This window comes from Paramisgurnus dabryanus, chromosome 1 (genome assembly GCF_030506205.2).
Source record: "Paramisgurnus dabryanus chromosome 1, PD_genome_1.1, whole genome shotgun sequence".
Classification (NCBI taxonomy): domain Eukaryota; kingdom Metazoa; phylum Chordata; class Actinopteri; order Cypriniformes; family Cobitidae; genus Paramisgurnus; species Paramisgurnus dabryanus.
The window spans coordinates 27,043,917-27,066,344 of record NC_133337.1 but is presented as its reverse complement, the minus strand read 5'-3'; the positions used below and the strand labels follow the sequence as shown (position 1 = coordinate 27,066,344).

The window sequence follows — 22,428 nt, the reverse complement described above, 5'->3', positions numbered from 1 at the left end:
AAAAAGTCTGCGCAGTCTTGCCAACTTGGTGACTTTGTCGGTAGATTAAGAAACTTTTTAGACCCCTTTAGCGACTTTATTAAAAAAGCGACACGGACAAATCTAGCGATCTTTTCTGGCGTGGTTGGAGACTTTTGGAAATTGCCGTGAAAGGATGCATCGCCCCATCCAAGGCACTCACATGCAGCTCGGTTCTTCTAATTTCTTGTATCCACGACAACCATACAAGGATGCTTACTTCATTGCCACCCCTCCTAGTTCTCATGCCACCCCAAAAATAATTTTCTAGATCCGCCCCTGGTTATTGTCTATGATTTAAAAAACAAAGACAAAACCTTTTATGTTTTTGTCTTTTTATTGTGGGTTTGTGAAGGAAAGAACACCAGAAATGTGAACATCCGGTCCCTTATCCATAAAGAACCTTTAACATCTAAAGAACCTTTAAAGGGGACATTTTCCATGACCTTTTCCATGTTTAAGTGCTATAATTGGGTTCCCAGAAAATGTGAATAAGATCAATCCAGTAACTTAGTTTTGATAAACCATTCTCTGCAAGCATGTGAAAAAATAGCTCATTGAAATTTGGCTCCCCTTGTGATGTCAGAAGGGGATTATACTGCCCCTAATTCTGCACTATCCAACCACGACACTGCCATTTAGTACAGAGATCAGCTTATTTGCATTTAAAGGACACACCCAAAAATGCTACAAAGTGTCAATTTTAACATGTTTAAAATTGTATTTTGAGCTAAAACTTCACATGTGTACTCTGGGGACACCAACGATTTATTTGGTCTCTTGTGAAATGTCCCCTTTAAATGTCCTAATATAACTAAGGCCTAGTCCTGGATTAACCTAAAAACCCTGTCTGGGAAACCACCCCAAAGATGCTTGAAAGGTTCTTCACAGCGATGCCATAGAAGAACCATTTCTGGTTCCACAAAGAACCATTCAGTCACTTTAAGGTACCACTTACTTCAAATTTTTTAAATCTGAATAACTTTTTAAAGTGGTTTTAGAAAACAAACCTTACAAAAACAATATTGTGGTGCATCTTGGGATAAAACAATGGTCCTTATATGTTATAATGTGTTGGGGTGTGTTTAAATTAAAGTAGCTCAAACATGCATTTTATTCTGGGACTAGATAAGACCTGGAAACTGCCTCTAAGTTTTAAGTAATTTTAAGTGTGAAGGGTTAAGTAAAAACTACTCCTCACTCCGCTCTTTGTGATATTCATACACACCAGTCAGGTATACGTGGCCATGAGGAGTGATGTACGGTCAACAGTCATGGTAGTGTTAGATTATATATTACCATTTTAGGAATCTGTCCTTAATGTTGCATCATTTCCTTTTAAGGTGCATATCTTTTTAAAAGACTGAAACATTAGAAACACTGATTTATATCATGTGTCAAATTCTGTAACCAATGGCCTTGCATTTGCAAAAGAAAATGGCATGATGAGTGAATGTTGCACACTTACACAAATAATCTCCATCTACAGTACGAAACTTCAAATTTAAATGTCTCTAAATGAACTTTTCATATTTACATATCAGCATGCACTTCATCAACCTGCCTGTTAAATTATAAGGTCATTTATTATTTTATGTTTGTCCTTATTACACCCATCAAACAATGGCCTCTATAGCTGTCACTGGAGAGGAACTCTTTCAAAAAGTACACCTGCGTGCCCAATACTTTATATTAGTACCTCAGAGGTACATATTGGTACCAATGTTTATCTGTACCTAAATTTGGCATTAGGACTTTTTAATGGTACTGCCCCAGTGACCGCTTGGGATCATTTATTCTGACGGTGTTTTAAAGGGAGGAGAAAAAGATCCCAGTGTAAGAGCCAATGGTAACAAACTCCGCTTTGCGCCGTGCCGCATAACCACCTTGGGTGTGCATTATTTTATTATAATTCAACGGCTTCAATTATTCCTTTCTTTAAACAACCCCAAAACTTTAGCATTTTCATGAATATCGCATACCTCCTGTAGGTCATCACCGCTGGATTACTGATAGTGTCCATTGTTTCCAGTCTGCCCTGGGTTTCTTTACCCTGTGACTCCAGCAGATGGAGGCAAAACCAAGTTACAAATATCACTACTTATACATATATATCCAGATTCTGGTAATGGTTAGCTACAAACAACTCTTTTAGCATAAGTTACGAAAGAAAAAACTTACAAGTACAAGGCATGGGGAATTAAAGCAGAACTGGCATGAATGACCATTTGCAGAATTCCAACATTAACTCTACACATCCGATGTTGTGGGAATCGTGTACGTTTAAGCAACGGCTATTGGACGGAAAAGCGTCTCCTCGATCCAAAACCCCTCAGGCCCAACCAGACAGAGCCATGAGCCCCTGCAGACTTCTGGGAAGACGTACAGAGCATGGCACCGCTCATTGGTGTGCAGGAATGGGCCAGTGAAGGAAGCGTTACTCTTGGCTATGCTCGGATGAACATAACTGTTTATTCACATACTGAAACAAAAGTACATCCAATGTGAGTGATGATCCTGGTCTCCACAGACGAGTGAAGATCAACAATTAAAACAAAAGTATCGCATGCACCACCCACTGCGATGCTTTTAGTATGGTCACTGTATCTTTTTTGAATAGCTGAACTGTTGATTTATATCATTCATCGAGCTGAACTTAGTCATTGTAAAATGTTGCATGAACATGCATTAAAATCCACGGGTGTGTAACCGAATGCTGAATAAATATGTTGAATTATTAGATTTAGGCAAATGTTTTGCTTTGTTTTAACAGTTGCAAACTACGCTTCCAGAACATTAACGAAATCACTTTCAGCTCATTAACAATGGCAGAACAAAACCTGACCAGCGCACAGCAGATTTCATCTGACAAATCATCTCATTTCGCTTAGGATTTAACACGTACTAGAGAGAACGAGAGGAAAAGAGGTGTTAAGGAAAACAGAAAAGTTGGCAGACACTTGAGTTATTGGCTACGTGTGAGAGAACGGATGAGTCCACGTGGACCGCTTGTCTGCTTTGCTGTAGTTTTGTCCAGGATGGGATACCTCGGGGCTAAAGGTCTACGAATGCACTGCTCCTATAATTGAATCTGGAGGGGCTCGTTGATATTTTCAAGTTTTTCTTTGGATTTGATTCAGGCAACAAGATGTTGTCTGGGATTGGCTGGAGTTCACCCCAGTAGAGATGCCATTAATCAATGTGTTATCCAGGAGGCACAGGGTCGGAAAAAGAGATTAAATGGTATTATTCTCAGCAGAGAGTTTTTGCCCTTGGATAGAAGAATGAAAAATCAAATCCAAAGTATCTTTAAGAGATGCCATGTTTGATATCCTGGGATCTCTGAATGTTGTATGTTTCCAAAATGGAAATATGCATTGGAAAAAACTGTTTGAGTCGTTTACCTTAACGCAACAGAGTCAATTTAGGAATTATTTTACACGGAAAGAAAAATGTAAAACTCAATGCATCAGCAGTAAATACAACCACATGAGAATGAACAAGCAGGCATTCAGAGATTTTCCGACGTGAACACATCCGCCAGCATGAATGTATACACAGGTACACAAGAAGCCTGAGATGTCTGTAAACGCTCATTGTCCTGTTGTTGGAATGTAGCTACATAAAAGGGCAACTTGCATTCGCATTTAAGGGCTGTTTAAGAAAATGCAATCATGGTATTTGGCACAACTCTGTTACTTCTAGCAAAGTACTATGCTTTTAGTGATGGCTGGGTTTGTTTGGAAAAAATGGGACAGAACGAAAAGGAATGAGAGACACAAACGGAACGAATGCTGAAAACTTAAAATCCTCTAAACATGACATTTCAATTACATGTCGATAAAGCTCCAGCTGTATTTCAAATCTATCATCTACATTTTTGAAAATTACTGGGGCTGTCAAAAAATTAATTGCATCCAAAATAAAAGTTTGTTTTTGCATTATATGTTGTTTGTGCAATGTTTGTATATAGAAAATATTTACACATACATTAACTTAAGAAACATTTGCATGAGATATATATATATATATATATATATATATATATATATATATATATATATATATATATATATAAGTATAGACATATAAATTTATTATGGCTGTCAAAAGATTAATCGCGATTAATCGCATACATAATAAAAGTTTGTTTAATATTTTTGTGTGTGTAATTATTATGTATATATAAATACACACATACATGTATACATTTAAGAAAAATTATAATATATAAAATATATCAATATCTAAATTAAAATACATACATGTAAATGTTTCTTAAATACATACATGCATACTTGTGTGTATTTCTATATACAAAATAATTACACCCAGCACACGCACACATATATTATGCAAAAAACAATTTTGTTGATTTTGTATGTGATTAATCGCGATTAATCCTTTGACACACACACACACATATATATATATAAATTTTGATTTATTGGATTATATAATTTAATAAAATTATACATGCACAACATTTTTTTTTATTCGTATGTGTGTGTTACATTTTATTTTATATTATTATATAGACACAAATATATTATGCTAACACAAACTTTTATTTTGTATGTGATTAATCGCAATTAATCTAGAAATTACTTGCGAAAATTGCATAAATTAAAATTATTATATTTGAGAAAAATAAAGAGGTATATAGGGTATAAAAAAGCAGTCACAAGCAATGATAACTTAAAAGATTTTTATACAAAGCATGGATGTTTATTTTTTGTTTAATTCAAAAAATAGTTTTAAGTCTAGTTGTAAGCCATAGACAATTTTTCATAACTTAATATGTACATTAAATGTTGAAACTACACTGCAAAAATGAAAGTTGGATTAACTTTAATTACTGGAATAGGTAACACCTAAAAAATATGTAATTTTTCAAGTAGATCCAACTTTCATTTTTTAACCACGTATGAGCTATTGCTGTGTATAAGCAATTGCACAATACATCCATTAACTACCTAAGTTTTATGACAAATGCCATAAAAATGCATTGAAAATATTCTTAAAATTATGAATGCATTTCATTTTAAGTATAGATCAAATATTTTAAGATAGACATCTATTTACACTTTTCTATGTGGGTCTTTCGAGCAAACTATTTAAGGTCCAAAGTCAATATATACAAAATGGCTTGAATCCCATTTGAAGCCCATGGGAAGTGTTGCGCATGTGAAATTGAAGAGGATTATGCCATTCCCCCCTTTCCCAGTTCTTGCTTTGGATCATCGGTTGCCATGGATATTTCGTCAACACCCTTGTTTGCTAGGCCCTAAAGGGTTTGCGCAAGAAGTTTCGACACGAGGTGTGGTCTCCATTTTTCCCACCCTGTCCAAATCTGCTCTACTTGCAGGTGTGCATGTCGCTCATCGTCTCACAGCGACGACAGCGAACGTAACAGCACCAAACGAATTTGCACTCGCAGCGTTCTACGTGTCGTACCACGTGCGTATTATAGCCCCGCCCACAGCACAGGAGGTTGCAGCCGTCCGGCCCGGCTGAAGTTCTGTTACATCTGCGACCCCTGGTCCCCGTCACGCCCAACCGCCGGTCCTCTAAGCAGTAATTGGGTGATTTGTTGAGAAAGATTAGCTCCTCTTTTGTGATGGGCTTGTGCCGGTTGTCTTTTTCCTTGCGTCTCACCTTACGTTTGAAACGGTCCATCACCTGAACGCTGGTCTCGTAGCGCTCCTTCAGGTAGACGCCAACACGCTCAAAAGCAGCCATTGTGCGCCAACACGTCTTTACTGCACACGAACCCGACACGCCATGGCACCGGCAGTCAGTTATCATTGTCTTGGCAATCGCCTGTAAAGAAACAAAAGACTCTGTTTTTGATTGACATCAAATGAAAAATGAAGCAAATGCAAAGTGGATATTAACAAGGAGATCTTGGCATTCTGTAAACCACGTTTCCGTGATTTTACTTAACCTTAATGACCATTTTGTGAGCTGTTCGGTTAAAATATTTTGGGGGCAATAACTTTGGAGACATGAAGGCAGCTCCGAGAAACACATTCTGACAGCCTTCATAGGCAGTGTAGTGAAATTCTGTTTGAAATATAAACAGAGAGCGCGTTTTTGTGAAAACGTATCCCATATTTGAAAACTACAATACTAATTTCTGGCTATAAATGCAATTAAAAGGTGTAAAACATGTAAATATAATTTATTTATAAATTTGTGCTCCAGACGCTTTCTTGGCCGCCATTTTATTTTCTTGAACTAAACCAATCATATTCCTCGCGCACACACGCATAGAATTGTGAGACAGGAAAAAAGGTATCTCAGGAAACAGGAAGTAAACCTAACATTGGATTTGGACATGCCTTGGAATGCTACCTCCGAATCATTTTCGAGCGTTCGGATGCAGCCATTGGATAACAATGGATAAGCATTAGATTTGCTTAGATAAGTTAAATGCATATTTACACATAAATACCAAATAAAATGATAATCAAATATTATAATAAATAAAAATGATTTATACAAATTTTAAATATAGCCTTTTTATGCAACATTTATGAATCGTTACATGTAGACAATATTTTATTTTGGGTAATATATTTGATATATTTTGTGCTCAATATTATACTCTATCTAGTCAATAAAGAAGCATTCAAAGATTTTTTTCATTGAAGGCTACTTTGTACATCCTACCTGTACACATGTCAAAAATACAAAATATATTGATTTAAACATACTGAGAAAGCACGGAAATTTTCCACACTGTCTCGATTTTTCCAACAAGACCGTATTCATTTTTTTTTTATTAAACTTATGCTATAATTTTAACTTATAATAAAAAATATTATGATAATGATAAACAATAACCTTCCCTACTGAAAAATCAGCTGGTAACTGTTTTTAGCTGGTTTAAGGGGGCAGTATATGGTTTAAGCTGGTCCTTCCAGCCTGACCAGCTAAGTCCAGCAAGACCATCTTAAAAAACACACCTAGATCAGCTTGTTACACCAGCAAAACCAGCTAATACCAATATTTGTTTTTAAAACAACCCCTAATAAAAAAACCCTGCTAAAACCAGCATAAACTGGTAAGATGGTTTTAGCCGGTTTTTTTAGGGGTTTGTTTTAAAACCAATCTTATATGTAATTAAGGAAGGGGTGAAAGGTCGTCTCTCTCACCTGTCTCCCAGCCTCACTGTTATGTTGGTTCATGGTAAACATGGCGTCTTCACCGCGGCTCGAGATGTTTTTCACAGAGTTGTCGATGAACCGGCGGCTGAACCAGGTCCCGTACGCGATGTCATCCGAGCAGCCGCCCCAATGCCAACCTTCCGACAGTGACCCTGTGCCCGCCAGACTGCCGTCACACGAGCACTCGGTCATGTTTCCCGCGCTGCACGCGCGAGTGACGGCGTGAACGAGTCCGGCAGCCATTACTGCGTAGATGAACGCCGTCTCTTTTGTACCTTAAAAAAACATTAATATGAAGGTTCAAAATTCAGATTTGGTAGGTTTAATCCATTTTAAATTCAGACTTAATTTAATATCTTACGAAATGTCGAAGTCAATTTTTAAAATTTGAAAATGATAAATCGTTTGCAAGAAAGGTTTTTGGTTGGACTGCAATCAATTAAAATGTTCACATTTACACATTTCGAAGATGTTTTTACACAAAGTGCACTGCCATTTCTTTATCAGATGCATGATGATGGGATATTCACACTTCTAGATCCGAAAAATTTAATATTTAATAATTAAACATTATTAAACATAAGCATTTCAATTATCTTTATGCTGAGAGGTCAAGCAGCAGAAGTTAAGTGACAATACTAGCACATTGTGGAGTGAAATACTCAGTGCTCTACCAATTGAGCTACAGAGCTGGAATCAAAAATCACCATCATAAAATATCCATTTAAGATGCAATTGTAAGTAGGATAAACCCTGAATGTGGTTAAATTAAGTTTATTTGTTAGTTTTAGTTAAATTCTGAACTGCGCATTTGATTTGCTGTAGCACAAAAACACTCAAATTAAAAAAAAATCAAGAAGCGCGTTCTGGTATTACAGGTTGACTCTTTGTTGTGTAATCACTGTAATCTTTGTAGGCTTAAACAATCTGCGTTGTTCAGGGCCAGCTGTCAACATGGTAAATTTAGTGTAGAAACGGTTAACTTAAACCAGATGCGCCACAGCTGTTCCCTGAATCAAATCACTGTGTCCGATCAACTCATGAATCAGCATTACACATCCCTGTCATAAAATTGGTTGACCAAAATATTAACTTGTGTGTTAATTTTTTAAATAATGATCTTAAAAATGATATGTAAAATTGACATCTGATTAATAGCATTATAAAAATAATGCTAAATAGAGCAGTACAATATATTTAAATTCATGCTATCAATCAATGACATTTCTAAATAATTATTTTCTGGATTAAAATGTTTTGTTCGATTAAATTTACAAGTAATTTCAACTTGCTAATATTTATCTTGACAAGAGAGGAATTGTTACAATTAACTTATAAATAACTTTGACATATTTCAACTATATTTTAACTCATTTAGTCAAGATAAATAATAAGGTAAAATGACTTATAAATCTGAGTTGATTGAACAAATTTTTTTATAGGCTAGTGCAGGAACATCAATAATTTGTTATCACTATAATCTTAATATAGAAGTTTTATTAAAGTTATGAACTTAAGTATATAATTTTTATAAACTTTTAAATATGCAAAAATTTACTAAAACAGTTCAAATGAGTTATATATTAATTTGAAAACGAGAGATGCACGTCGTTGACCAAGTTCGCATCGGAGCACGTGCCCCAAATTTAGGCTACATGTGTCACCCATCAAATTTCTTCGATTTGCTGGTAGCAATTTATTTGTAGCCTACATTGACAAGCACTATTATTCAAACATAATGTAGAGTAGGGTGAATTCAGGTCAGTTACAGTTTTTGCCAGTCATCTCAATGCCAAATTTCTTAAACCTGAATTTCCCCTACATACAGTACATGTAGTGTGCTAGTGTTTGCATGCATACCGCTGGTGAGTTCGTATCCGAACACTGACGGGTCCCGTCTGGTCGAGCAGTTCCAGCGCTCGTGCTTAAACTGGGTCTGGCACTCGGTGATGCCCAGGCGCGCGCCTTCTTTAACGCTGGGTAGAAGGTGCGGTTTGCGCGCGCACAGGTCCTTCTGCTTGTGCGATAAGGGCAAATGCGCGCAGCCCATCTTCTCTAGCACTCCTACAGAGGTGAAGCCCAACCACCTGTGATGCGGAGCAGTGTGACACAAAGATCAGAACCGGGTCTCCTCTCCTGTCGGCCTGGATTGAAACGCCATAACCAGGCCCGATGAAAAGGAGACAATTTTCAAGCGAACTCATCTATAAATGTTTGGGAAACAAAATGCATGTAATACTTACATCCAACTTCCTTGAGAACACAGAGGGCATAGTAGGAGCCATACAAGGAATAAATGGTAAATTGCATGTATTCCAGAAGAACTGGTGTTTTCCATGACCACTTCATTTATAAAAGCTCAACTGGACGTTTGGACAAAGACGCATCTTACTATTTAACTACATCTAATCTAATAGTTTGTGTAATCCACAAAGTATCCCTTTAACTTCATAAATCCCCTCTGCGTGTCCACCAAGTCACTGACGATCCGTCTTGGTGTCTACAACGACGACCGACCACTAACAAGTGAACATCTCCATCAGTGCGCACCGATATGGACCAAACCGTTATATGCGCAAAACTAAAGACACGCGCAGTGCGCTCTCACATTCTGATTGGTAGAACGCTTCATTAATATTCATTAGGCGTGCCGGTTCACAACGTTTATTGGTTAGACAGCTAGTCTGGATGCTGGTGAGGGAGGACAGAGCGCAAATGATGGACATAATGAAAGATTCAGTCATTTAACCAGCTCAGTCGAAAGATGACTGCAAATTTTCTGCAGTAAACGATGGTTATAAAAGTAGAATAGCAGAAAAATACCAAGAGACTATATAACTATTACTATTTAACAATGACTGTTTAATATTTTGTTAATAATTAAAAAAATTATTTTAGTATTTTTCCTAGAAAAAAGTAAGAATGTTTAAAGTACTGATATTTCTTATCCTTTACACGAAAATAGGAGATAGTCTATACTTCACATTAGATAATAAGCTTGACTGAATCAGAGGAAAAATAAAATAAACAACGTACAAATAAAAGTTTTTAATATTCAAATTCTATGATTAAATATATTCATATTAACTGAATATTAAATAGTTAATAATAATGTATAGGCTATATCACGTATTTGCGCATGAAATGTGATTCACATAAATAAAATGTTTTTAAAATGTAATAATGTTTAATAATAAGCTGTTAAATAAAACACAAAACTACACACAAAAATGTTACACCATTAAGGAAACAAATCAGTTTTCATTTACAAAAATATACATGTTTAATTGTTCAAGATGTTTTGATACATTTCATTTTAATTATATGCTTTAAATAACCAAACAAATATATTGGAACAATCCTTCATAAACATTAAAAACATTGCTATTAAATGTATTAAATTGACCCCAAGACCAATACATCACAGGCAGGAAATGTTTGCCAGGACAACTTTACGAAATAAAAAACTGTGCAATTTACTAGAATACCAGGAGTTGTCACACCCCTTAAAAGTTTGTGTAAACTTTATTAACTGGTGGGAAGAGAAGTTATGTGAGATATTTCAGATGAATCTCTCTCTTTTTCTCATGGACAAATGGAACGTCACATATTCCAGCAATTCAGAGGAACAATATAAAAATGCTTCCTCCCAAAACTTATTTATACAGCATAAATATACACATATCCTCTTTTTGTTAACAGCATACATGCTATAACATTTACACTGATTATTTTTAAAGGCACTAGGAAACACTTCATGTAGAAAAATAAATGTAGAAATGTACATAAAGAGCACAAGACCGCATAAAATATCCTTCATAAGACCTTTGGCATAAAAATACTTCATAAATACTTCTGAACTTGGTATGTGAAAGAAGGGGGTGTAGACTTCAAAACGCTGCCCGAGCTTTCATAAAAGTGACGGTGTGAGACGGCGTGACATCAAAGGCACTCCACAGCGACTGCAAAACGTTTCCAACACATATTGGGAACACTTCAGCACGAGCTCCGGCAGCAGCATTGTGGGAACGTTGCATAAACGTTGCAGGAAAGTTTTTGAATGGCTGTTTGAAGGGCCGCACGACCATTTCAGTGCCAAACAGCAGCTACTGGTGGTCATAAAACCACAGCTGCCAAAGACGTTTTGGCAAGACTAAAGGGGGTCTCATTGAATTCCCCTTCATGCTCCATACCATCTGGATCCTCTTGCACACACACAAACATCTACGTAACCTACCCATTTCCAATGTGCCACTTTGATCCAGCATACGGTTACGCAGATTTGGACCAATGTGCACGGCGAATGTTTCATTTCAAAAACAATTAAACATTTTAGCCCTTTGCTTTCAAGACATTTTTAAATACATATACAGTATTTATTTGCCTTTCCTTCTGTATACAAACACAGATACTGAAACACACAAACCAGGTTAGCGTCACCAGCCGCTAATCGTCTCTTTGTCATTGTTGCCGAATGGTCCTATTCACACAAATCCTGCTGAGTAAGATCTCGGAGTAGACCTTGTTCACCGGTCCCTTCACGTGGTAGAACACATCGAGTTGAGACGAAGGATCTTCTTGCTGTTGAGGCCCCGTGTCCTCTTTGGCCCTGGTCCCATGCCTCAAGATTTTTAGCTTTCCTTGGGAAGCAGCAGTCGGAAGGGGAAGCTTATAGACCTGCATGGGACATCTTGTTTTTTAGACATTTAAGGAAGTGATTCTTGGACTGCATGCACTCACACTTGATGGCTTTCGGTTTACATGGGATCACTGGTTAGTTCACTTGGGAGCACTGGTTCAGATGGGATCACTGGTTAGTTCAGATGGGATCACTGGTTAGTTCAGATGGTGCATTTGGCAAAGCATACACAACTGAGATTTTTGTGTGTTGCTTTGCATTGGGTTGGGACATGTTTAATGAATTAGGTAAATAGTTTTTTTTTTTCATTTAAGTTTTATTTCCTCTAATTTCTTTATGCAAAATATTTTACATTTTTCTTTTGATTGTGGGAATAAATAAGAATCACCCAAAGAGATAAAATTCATATAATTAATAGTCTATCTTTGTTGAAATATGTGCTTTGGCCAGTCTGTTTACATATCAGTATTTGATGAGACCTTTATATAACTTTAGTGTTAGTATGAAATCTTCCATTAATCTTTATCTTGTAATTCATGACAAAGCCTCACACAATTGAGTTTACCTCATGGAAATGGCAGGCACACCGGCCCTGAAGGAATTCTTTGTATCGACCCATAGTGATGCTGAAAGTGTCAATGACCTCATACCCAAGATGTTTGGCACTTTCCAGAATATCCTTGTTCAGATGATAGAGTTCTTGCACATCGCTCTAGAAACAATGAATGAGGATGATAAAAAGTGACAAGGTTATATGCAAATAAACAACTATCTGAATGAATGAATAAAACAGGAATATCCACGGATTTTGAGAGCTCTGATATCTGTCCAACAAAAAAGTGGAGAATAAACAAAATAATGCATTTGTCTAACACTTCTTACCAGGGAAAGGGAGCGAATGCCATCCACAGGGAGATGGAAACCCATTCCTAAAGATTTCACAACTACCAGGATGTTCTGAAGACCCTCTCTTAAAGATAAATCAGAGATGTGAGGTTTATTTAATGGTTTATTAAATAATAAATGTTTGGAGAAAATGTGTATGTTTGTGTGTTACCTCTCTAGAACCTCTTGTATGGTCTTGAGATGGATCTGGTTTAGCCACTGGACCCCACCAACTACCAGCACTGTCTGATCAGAGTTCTCTAGGGGTCGTGACCTGTCCGGTGAAAGTGAATTAATAGTTAAAGATCAACATCATATCCTCAAAATATAAGAAACAAACCAGCACAGTAACAGACACACATTTCCAATAATAGTGTAATTTAATAATATATTGTTGTGCTAAAATCTTAATTCTTGTTAAAACTAGGAATACTTAACGATTAATCGCGATTAATCTATAGCAGAATGAACGTTTTTGTTTACATCATATATGTGTATAACAACTTTGTATAGATAAATGCACACACATGCATGTATATATTTAAGAAATGTTTACATGTGTATATACATTTGTATATTTATATATATATATATATATATATATATATATATATATATATATATATATATATATATATATATATATATATATATATATATATATATATATATATATATATATATATATATATATATATATAAATATATATAATGTATATTATATATAAATAAAAATACTTAATATATAAATATATATATTTTCTTAAAATATACATGCATGTGTGCATATTTATATATACACAATTATTATACACAGTTCACACACATATATGATGTAAACAAAAACATTTATTCTGCTATAGATTAATCGTGATTAATCGTTATGCATCCCTAATTAAAACAATGTGTAAAATAAAAAAACAGCATTTGGTGCCGATGCAAAAATTGCAGTTTATCGGCATAATGAGCCTCAACATTTTTCCAATATTGCACACCCCTGGTGTAATGTAAATATGTAAGGAGAAACTGTTTGTCTGCATAACAACTAATCGCAACTAATAATTTGCAGAATAAAAGATTTGTTTACATCATATATATGTGTGTGTATTGTGTATAATAATTCTGTATATATAAATACACACACATGCATGTATATATTTGTATATAAGACAAAAAATATGTGTATATATTAAGTATTCATATTTATCTATATAATAGAAATTATTTATAAATATAAAATCGTATATACACATGTAAATATTTCTTAAATATATACATGCATTTATGTTTATATATACATTATTATTATTATACACAATACACACACATATATGATGTAAACAAAAAATGTATTATTTATTTATTATTCAATCGATTAGTTGCGATTAATCGCTATGCAACCATAAAAACTATTTGTGCTACTAAAGTTGTGTGCATACAATTTCTATTTTTTTTAAAGCTTTAATGTAATCAAATCTTTTCATCAAATCATCTGTTGAATTGTTTATGTAGCTGAAACCAAAAAGAGGTTTAAAAACACATTTTAACAGGTTTACAAACACACACAAAAACCAAACACACATCTGTACTGCATATCTTCTGCCCACATCAGTAATCGTGTGAGATCGTAACTGAGTCTGACAGTAACCACTGATCTGATACACGGTCTCTCAACCACACCCCCCCCACACACACAGAGCCCACCATCAAACATACAGACAAAGCCATTTTGTGTGCCACTTCAGATGTTTCATATAACAAACACACACACCTCTCTATAAGTTGTTGCAGAGCTCTTTTAAAGGTGGGTCTTTGGGCTTTTGGCAACCAGAATTGTGGGTAGTAAGAATAACCGGCTATAGTTCGCCCTTGATTCAGGTTATGGTAAATGATGGTATCGTGGGCCTTGTCCCAGTCTTCCAGAGTGGTGTTCACTCTCTCCATCAGGTAATACATCATCCCTCGGTTGGTGGAGTCACCAATGAACAGGACCTTAGGGAAAGCATAAATGGTTTTAGATGTTTACCTAAAACCAAGAAAATTTTAGTCCTGAATAGACACAGCACTGCATTTTCTCATCTGCTCCTCGGGCTCCTCCTCACCTTTCTGTCCATCATGCAGGTTTGTAACTGAGGTTGGTCCAGCAATGGATGAAAACAGCTGTCGGGTTGCCAGGCAACCTCTCTCCAATCACATGTCCTGTTGTCTGAACAGCTCAAGCACGGGACGACCCAATGACCTGAGAGATCATGCATTGACAATATGAATGTTATTCACTGAGGAGTTGCTCATTTACAGTTCATTTTTTAAGGTCTTTATACACCACTGTTATATTGCATTGCTGTCAAAAGATCCTTCTAAAATTTACACATTGCACCTTTAAACATTTTTTATTAGTATGAATAGTTGAGTGAGCACACAGCCTATAAGTCTATACCAGTGAGATTTCATCGATTTGCTTTAATATCACTAACCTGTTAGTGTTAAATCAAAGGTTTGAAGTTTGTGTGAAGAGATGCACAGATACTGGACTTTTACTGAAATCAGGACAGACCCTCATCTTTTCAGTGCATTGTCACACAAGCGGCTTTTATAACAAATTGCGAAATCCACATTCACCAGTAAACCGTTCCCCATTCCCATCCCCGACTGCAGCAGGTTATGGACTACAAATCTTTACAATGGGAACGTTTTAAAGCCAGCTCCCTTTATTGTAAATATATAAATCATCGGTCTACAAAACTATTTACAGGGCCTGGATTGACTGTGTGAGTTACTATCTAGCAGAAGAAATGACAGCCGGCTTTAAATCTGACACAGAGAGATTTCAGATACTTAACCCCACCATCACAAGAAGTCCTTGACCTATCCTGTGCTGCATGCTTCTGTTGCTAAAGTATATTTTATGTATGGCTCAGTATTATTAGTTGAATTAGTTGTTTGTCTAAAAGCAAAAAAAAACTTGCAATGCTTCTGAAATGTCTAATAAATATCAGCAAGTCCATGCAATGTGTAAATAAAATGGTTTTTCTAGGGCTGGAAGATTTTGACAAATGTTTTCATGCAAGTCAAAGCCTTATGCAAGATGTCCCAATTACCTTTAATAAAATAGTGCATGATGAAATTAAAATTCAAAGACAGGGGTTTACGTCATTTTAATTAATATTTTTGTTATCCCATATCCTGCTGGGAAAAAATACTGATATGTTACCAAAACTCTAGTACTGTTCAGTCCTAATGCTAAGAAGTGTTTAAGTAATGGACACGATCGTGCATGAGCCTAAATAAACCTACCAGGCTCATCTCCTGATAGGCAAGGCCGGGGCGACGCCTGGGTCTCTCCTGATGCTCCTGGAACGGCCTCCAAACCGCAAGGCTGATCCGGTCTGACCACCAGACCACAGTCCTGCGGAGGTAAAAAGAAACCGAAAAATATTCAGAGGTGTTCCAATAAGGTCAAAAAACCCTTGCACTTTTATGTTAAAGATTAAGGCCCCTTTTTCTCCCCACTTTTTTCCTCTTTCTTCTAACCTTTGCTTTCATGTGCTTGTGTACACTCAGACAAATTAAAGCAGGCGCGCCGCCCGACACCTTCCATGCCTTGCTTCTTGTAAGGAGTCAGAGGTCAAACAAACCCAACAGGTTAAACGACAGCATCAGGTCTGCTCCAGCGGACCTCGAGGTCCCTCACGGGAGCCATCGGGTCTGGCTCTACTTCAGAAGAACGCCGGCCCCACCCGGGACCGCCCCGCTCTCCGTTCACCCTCCAACTTGCCCCCTTCCTTAACACTTTGCACAGGGGCTTCTCACGGCCACGTAACATTCCCCAAGATCCCGCCGCGATTCTCGACAAAGTGCCACAAAACAACTTAACAGGGATTTTCTTGTTAGTACCTGCACACAGTGTGCGCATGCAAACACGAGCCGGCTTTTGATTCTGAGCAGGCCGACGTAAATCAGCGAGACCGAAGGAAACCGCGCTGCTCTTTGTGCATCGTGCCGGCGAAGTTAGCATCCCTCCGGAAAGAAGAACGCTTACAATTGAGTAAAATAACATAAATCCCTTTTTTTATCACCTGTCATCTTTCCATTTCATGGAGAGAAAAGACGGACTAAAGGGTTTCATCCAAGGTTCTTTCAGATTCAAATGGTTTAGCAAGACAGTGATAAAAAAACTTTCAAATTTATGTGCTGCATGGTGAAAGAGCTCAGCCTTCAAAAGAAGCTTTAGTGAATAATGAAATTGAATCAGATTGAGGTTTAAATTAGGTTTAAAAAGAGATGTTGATAAGACTTTACCCTTTAGTTAGAGGTTCACTTTATCAGTAAAAAGTATTAAGCTTTGGCATGCAATAACTTATGCATCATTTGCCCAAATTGATGCTCCAAACCATGTGTCTTTTTTAAGACAGGTCAGACTGAAATAAGACTATACAATGCAAAAAAGGCTTTCTTAGTATTTTAGTCTTGTTTTTAGTACAAATATCAAAGAATTCTTAAATCAAGATGAATTTTAATGAGCAAAATTACCTAAAAAAGTAAAAAAAATGAATTTGTGCATAAAACAAGCAAAAAAATTGCTAGCGGGGTAAAAATGTAACTTTTTTCTTAAACACTTAATTCAAGAAAAATATCAAGAAAATTTCTTACCCTATTGGCATATTATTATTAATTAAATTTTTTTTTGCTACTTTTAAGCACAAATTCACTTAAATGTGATATTTTTTTGTCTAAAAACTAGATTTTTTTAAAATAATTTTGCTCATTATGGCATTTACATTTTTAGATATTTGTACTGAAAACAAGACAAAAATACTAAGTAAAAAAGTATTTTTTGAAGAAATTACTTATTTTTGTCTTGTTTTTAGTACAAATATCTAAAAATCCCTAAATTAAGATGCACTTAATAATAAGTCTAGTTTTTAGAAAAAAAAAAAAAAAGAATTTAAGTGCATTTGTGCTTAAAAAAGAAAAAAAAATCTACCCATGGTGTAAGATTTTTTTCTTGAATTTTCTTGAATTAAGTGTTTATTATGAAAAAAGTTATATATTTTTTTTAACCCATTAGTGGATTTTTTCACTTGTTTTAAACACAAATTCACTTTTGACTGTCTAACTATTTTCTAAAGTGATTTTCTACATCAAGAAAATACATCTTGATATTTGTACTGAAAACAAGAAAAGTATACAAAGTAAGAAAATAATTTTTTGCAGTGTACATTATATTATGGTGTAAGTGAGACTGCTAATGCACTTTTCTTTAGACTTTAAGGAGACTTTGAAGTCTTAATGCTTATTGTCATCGTTTGTGAGCATTTAAGTTCTGGAAGCTTCTTCGAGGCACTTGTGTCACTTACAGGGACCAGCGGCACGATAGTTTAATCTTCAATGATCAAAGAAAACCCGATAAAGGCTGGATTATTTCTGTACATTAGACTGCGCTCTCTGCGGCCACAGTGGTCAAGTCGCCTTAGAAGCAGATTTCACAAGAACCCACTTACAACTTTGTTTCAAGAGTCTTATGGTCTTTGAGAGGATGTTTTAATAAACCACCACTGAATACAAAGACCTGCTTTTCTGTTGCTGAAATGAAACATCAAAACTTCAAAGCTTAGCAGCTTTCCATCAGAGATGAAACCCTCTGTCCAAGATGAAAGTAAAGCAAGTGTCAATCAAAAAAAAATTTTTTAATACAGACAATTTGGGCAGTTTTTATTTTAATATTGATATTTTTATTTAAATATTACTTTTGTACTTTTGTACATAGGATAATAGAAAATGACACGGAGAATAATATGAAAGGCGATATACAAATTGCAGACACAATGCGAGTCGAATGAGCACTACAATGCAATTTTTCTGGAGCACATGATGCAAAAAACATTTTTTTTATTAAGATATCAAACTTTTCTTTTTTGTCCAAGATATAAGATGGAATTCATTCAGCATCTTTTAACACAGACAGATGTTTAGTTATTGTAAAATTGACTTTCAAGTCGGTATTGAAGAAAGCACAAAAAACAAACGTGCCCACATTTAATCAATGCAAAAAGTGTCATTTAAGTGAGTGCATGATGAGAACTGCCATAGAGATGTCCCATCTGTCCATTCAGACACAGCCTTTCTTATAAAAGACTGAAGTGGCTTTACCAAGAGTATTTAATGTAATCCTGGATTGTAAATTGTAATCCTATAGAATTGTCATGCTGTCGGCCAACCTCTCACATTAAAGACACTTGGATTTCTTTTCATTTGGGAAGGCCATGCATGCTTTAAACATCAAAAAGATGGATCATTTTTAATCAGCATGTAAAGAACAGAGAAAGAAGCTTTTATAACTTCACTATGATTATAATAAATAAGAAAATATAAACAGTGGAAAATGTGCTGAAATAATACAAATATAGATTGGAAACCATGCTTTTTAAAGGTGCATTATGTAAATTTTAGGAGGATATCTTGACAGAAATGCAATATAATCTACATAACTATATTTTTAGTGGCGTAAAAAGACCTTACATAATGAACTGTATTGTTTTTATTACCTTTTTTATCTACATATGCCGACCGCGGGTCCTCTTACATGGACTTCGTCATTTTTCACCGCCATGTTTCTACAGAAGCCCTAAATGGACAAACTGCTTTAAAGAGCATGGTTTGACACTACGTTGTCTCAGACGGTTACATTTTTGTCCTGTGGTGGCTATCGTAGCTTCTCTATGCATTTCGAAAGGGAGAGGTTGCAATTTACAATCTCACCACTAGAAGCTGCTAATGTCTACACAAAATACACTGCAAAAAATGACTTTCCCACTTAGTATTTTTGTCTTGTTTTCAATAAAAAAAATGTAAAATATGTGATCTATGAAAATAAGTCTATTTTTAGACAAAAAAATATATATAAATTATAAGTAAATTAGTGCTTAAAACAAGCAAAAATCTGCCAATGGAATAAGAAAATTTTTCCTGAAATAAGTTAACTTTTTTCATAATTTCATAAAAATTTTCTTATTCCATTGGCAGATTTATTTTTGCTTGTTTCAAGCACAAATTCGCTTACATTTTATGTTTTTTGCCTAAAAATTAGACTTATTTTTCTAAGTCATTTTGCTTATCAAGAAAATCTTAATTTAAGGATTTTTAGATAATTTTTTACTGAAACAAAACAAAAATACTGAGTAAGAAAGTAATTTTTGCAGTGTTAACTATATCAATTATACACAATAAAAATGTCTATGTGAATATTGATATTATATTACTCAGAATGATGTCTACCAATACAGATAGTTTTGGTTTTTACTCTTTTGTTGTGAACCCCTAGAAGTGCAGAGCATGCAAACTATACATTTATCTTTTTAACAATCTATCAATATTATAGGTTGATATATCGGTGCATCCCTAATATCAATAAATGTATAAATTCAGGGCTGACAGACATTATTGCATTATGCAGAATTTAATGCAAGACCCCATGTGTAAATCTATCATTGGATCCTCACTTTTATCCAATTCTTTTCATCTTTTAGGTAGACGAGGTCATTCCACCGAGGACTGACTACAGGAAATAAAGTGAATTTAATATATCTCATTTAATGAATATTAATGTTTGTCAGGGTGTCATACAAACACTTTGCTCTTAAATCACACATATGAACACATGTATGAACACAAAGATCCAATCATCTATAGCAGCAGGACCAAGCCAAACAAGTCAATTCAGCTTGAAGAAAACACTGTGGACTCAAATAACCTAATCTTACACGAGTTTTACTCCACATCTGGTCTCTGTTTTCATACAGTATATCTCCATTAGAGCCAACACACAGCCAGACCTACTGCCAACTATACAATAAACACAAACACATACACACACTTATTGGACAGGTCACACAAATATAGTAAGGTTTAGATTTACTTATTCAATAAAGTAAACAGAGTATGGCAGTTATACGTACCATACTGCATGTATTTGGCAAGATAAAAATTTTATTAATGTCATCAGTTCAAGTGCACTATACCCTTTCAAAATGTTTATTGTTAAAAATATTGCATGTTAAATGTAAAATGATTGTTTCTGATTGTTTGCTTCTCTATGTAACTGTTGATGTTGCAATGCTCTTATTTAAATATCCACTGTAAATGCTTTCCAGACCAGGATGAAATGAGGGGCAGGTGGGGTTACGAGTTCATGACCTCTGATTACATCACCGGTCACCATCATCTGGTCTGAGCTGGATAGATCAAAGCTCACGAATTCTTGAGATTCAGAGTCATACAGAGTAGCGCGGGTCAGCTGCCCATCATTGAGCCGTAATGGAAGGTGGAAGGTCAAATATAACTTTTATTAAAAGCAATCAAGAAATCAACACATTTATCTGTCATCTACGGAAGATGCAGTCAGGAGAAGATACAGACATGCTCAAGGCGAGAAGGAAAGATGGCATAAGAGTTTAGTACGTGCTGGGCAGCAATGATACATTTTTTTAAACAAGTATTGAGAAAACAGCAGGACTATCTTTTAACAATTCATTTATAACCACAGGCCCTATTTACACAGAAATGTTTTCAAATGAAAACAAAAATATTGACTATTTATTTGCACAACAATGACATTTTTGGGACCAAATAATGCAAACATTTAAAAATGAGTTTCCAAAAAACATTAACACTGTCTCCGTGCAAACTACCAAAAAACGTAAATTTGTGAAAGCGGTGACGTCATACACATCATATCTTCAGATATCATGTGAAATTACTAACTACTGGCCTGGGATGCATAACACAGAAGCAATGCAATATAATTCACTGCAAAAAACTTTCTTAAATAGTATTTTTGTCTTGTATTCAGTAAAAACATCTAAAAATTATTAAATCAAGATCATTTTCTTGATGAGCAGAATGACAAAGTAAGTCTAGTTTTTAGACCAAAAATATCAAATTTAAATGAATTTGTGCCTAAAAAAATTTCTTCAAAAACCCCACAAGGAAAAAATGCTTGCTATCACGCGCAGTTGGATGCTTGACCATTTTGAGTTTACTCGCTTCATTTGTGCGTGAAATCCGCGCGTGAAATTCTAGTCATTGACTCCGCTCGCATCCTGTAATCACTACTAGAGCAAGCTCCTGATTGGTTAACGCTGTGTTTTTCCGCAAAGTTCAGATTTTTCAACAAGCACGTGTCTCGCGGCAATGCTCAATTCGCTCATTCGTGTGAACTAGACGCCCAAATGAGGCGGAATCCATCTACCGCGCCGCGCTAAACGCCTCATTAGTGCTGCGAGACCTCCAGACACGCGTTAACGCGTCTTAACATTGACTTAACATTGAAATCACTCGCGCTTGATGCCTCTACCATGGCTGGTGTAAACGCAGCATAACAATTAGCCATCAGAGCACCTGGGGGCCAAAGTTGGTATTGCATGCTAATTTTTAACTAGCGAGCATCTTTGTGTGATCTTTAAAAGAGAAAAATATTTGAAAGTGATTAAAAAAAAATATAATAATAATAATTCATTTTTAAAAAGAGCAAAAGACATTTTTTGAAAATTAGAAATATATATATATATATATATATATATATATATATATATATATATATATATATATATATATATATATATATATATATATATATATATATATATTGACTTGGAAATAATTTAAGATTTTTTTCTTCCTTATGTTTTTAAAGTTGTAAAACTGAAGATTTTCTTT

At 35.3% G+C, this 22,428-nt stretch overlaps 2 protein-coding genes across 3 annotated transcripts in view; both read right to left on the bottom strand.

Annotated features, from left to right (window-relative positions):
• Nucleotides 1-4,712: 4,712 nt before the first annotated feature.
• wnt16 (wingless-type MMTV integration site family, member 16) lies at nt 4,713-9,749 on the bottom strand. 2 transcript variants are annotated; one of them, XM_065285095.2, is made up of 4 exons: nt 9,434-9,749; nt 9,051-9,277; nt 7,179-7,465; nt 4,713-5,841 (listed from the first exon to the last, which is right to left on the bottom strand). In XM_065285095.2, exons 1-4 carry the CDS (start codon nt 9,526-9,528, stop codon nt 5,377-5,379), a joined length of 1,074 nt encoding a protein of 357 aa, XP_065141167.2. In that variant the 5' UTR covers nt 9,529-9,749; the 3' UTR covers nt 4,713-5,376. The 2 variants fall into 2 exon arrangements, with proteins under 2 accessions (XP_065141167.2, XP_065141168.2); XM_065285096.2 differs by having other exon boundaries at nt 9,051-9,334; nt 9,434-9,748.
• A 682-nt stretch (nt 9,750-10,431) lies between these two features.
• The window catches only part of cped1 (cadherin-like and PC-esterase domain containing 1), a 55,376-nt gene continuing 43,379 nt past the window's right edge, over nt 10,432-22,428 (bottom strand). The window contains exons 15-21 of the mRNA XM_073814343.1: nt 16,009-16,120; nt 14,817-14,953; nt 14,486-14,706; nt 12,887-12,988; nt 12,712-12,799; nt 12,395-12,541; nt 10,432-11,867 (exon numbers count right to left, since the gene is read on the bottom strand). Coding sequence (XP_073670444.1) covers nt 11,652-11,867; nt 12,395-12,541; nt 12,712-12,799; nt 12,887-12,988; nt 14,486-14,706; nt 14,817-14,953; nt 16,009-16,120 — 1,023 coding nt within the window. The 3' untranslated portion in view covers nt 10,432-11,651. The remainder of the gene's footprint in view (nt 11,868-12,394; nt 12,542-12,711; nt 12,800-12,886; nt 12,989-14,485; nt 14,707-14,816; nt 14,954-16,008; nt 16,121-22,428) is intronic.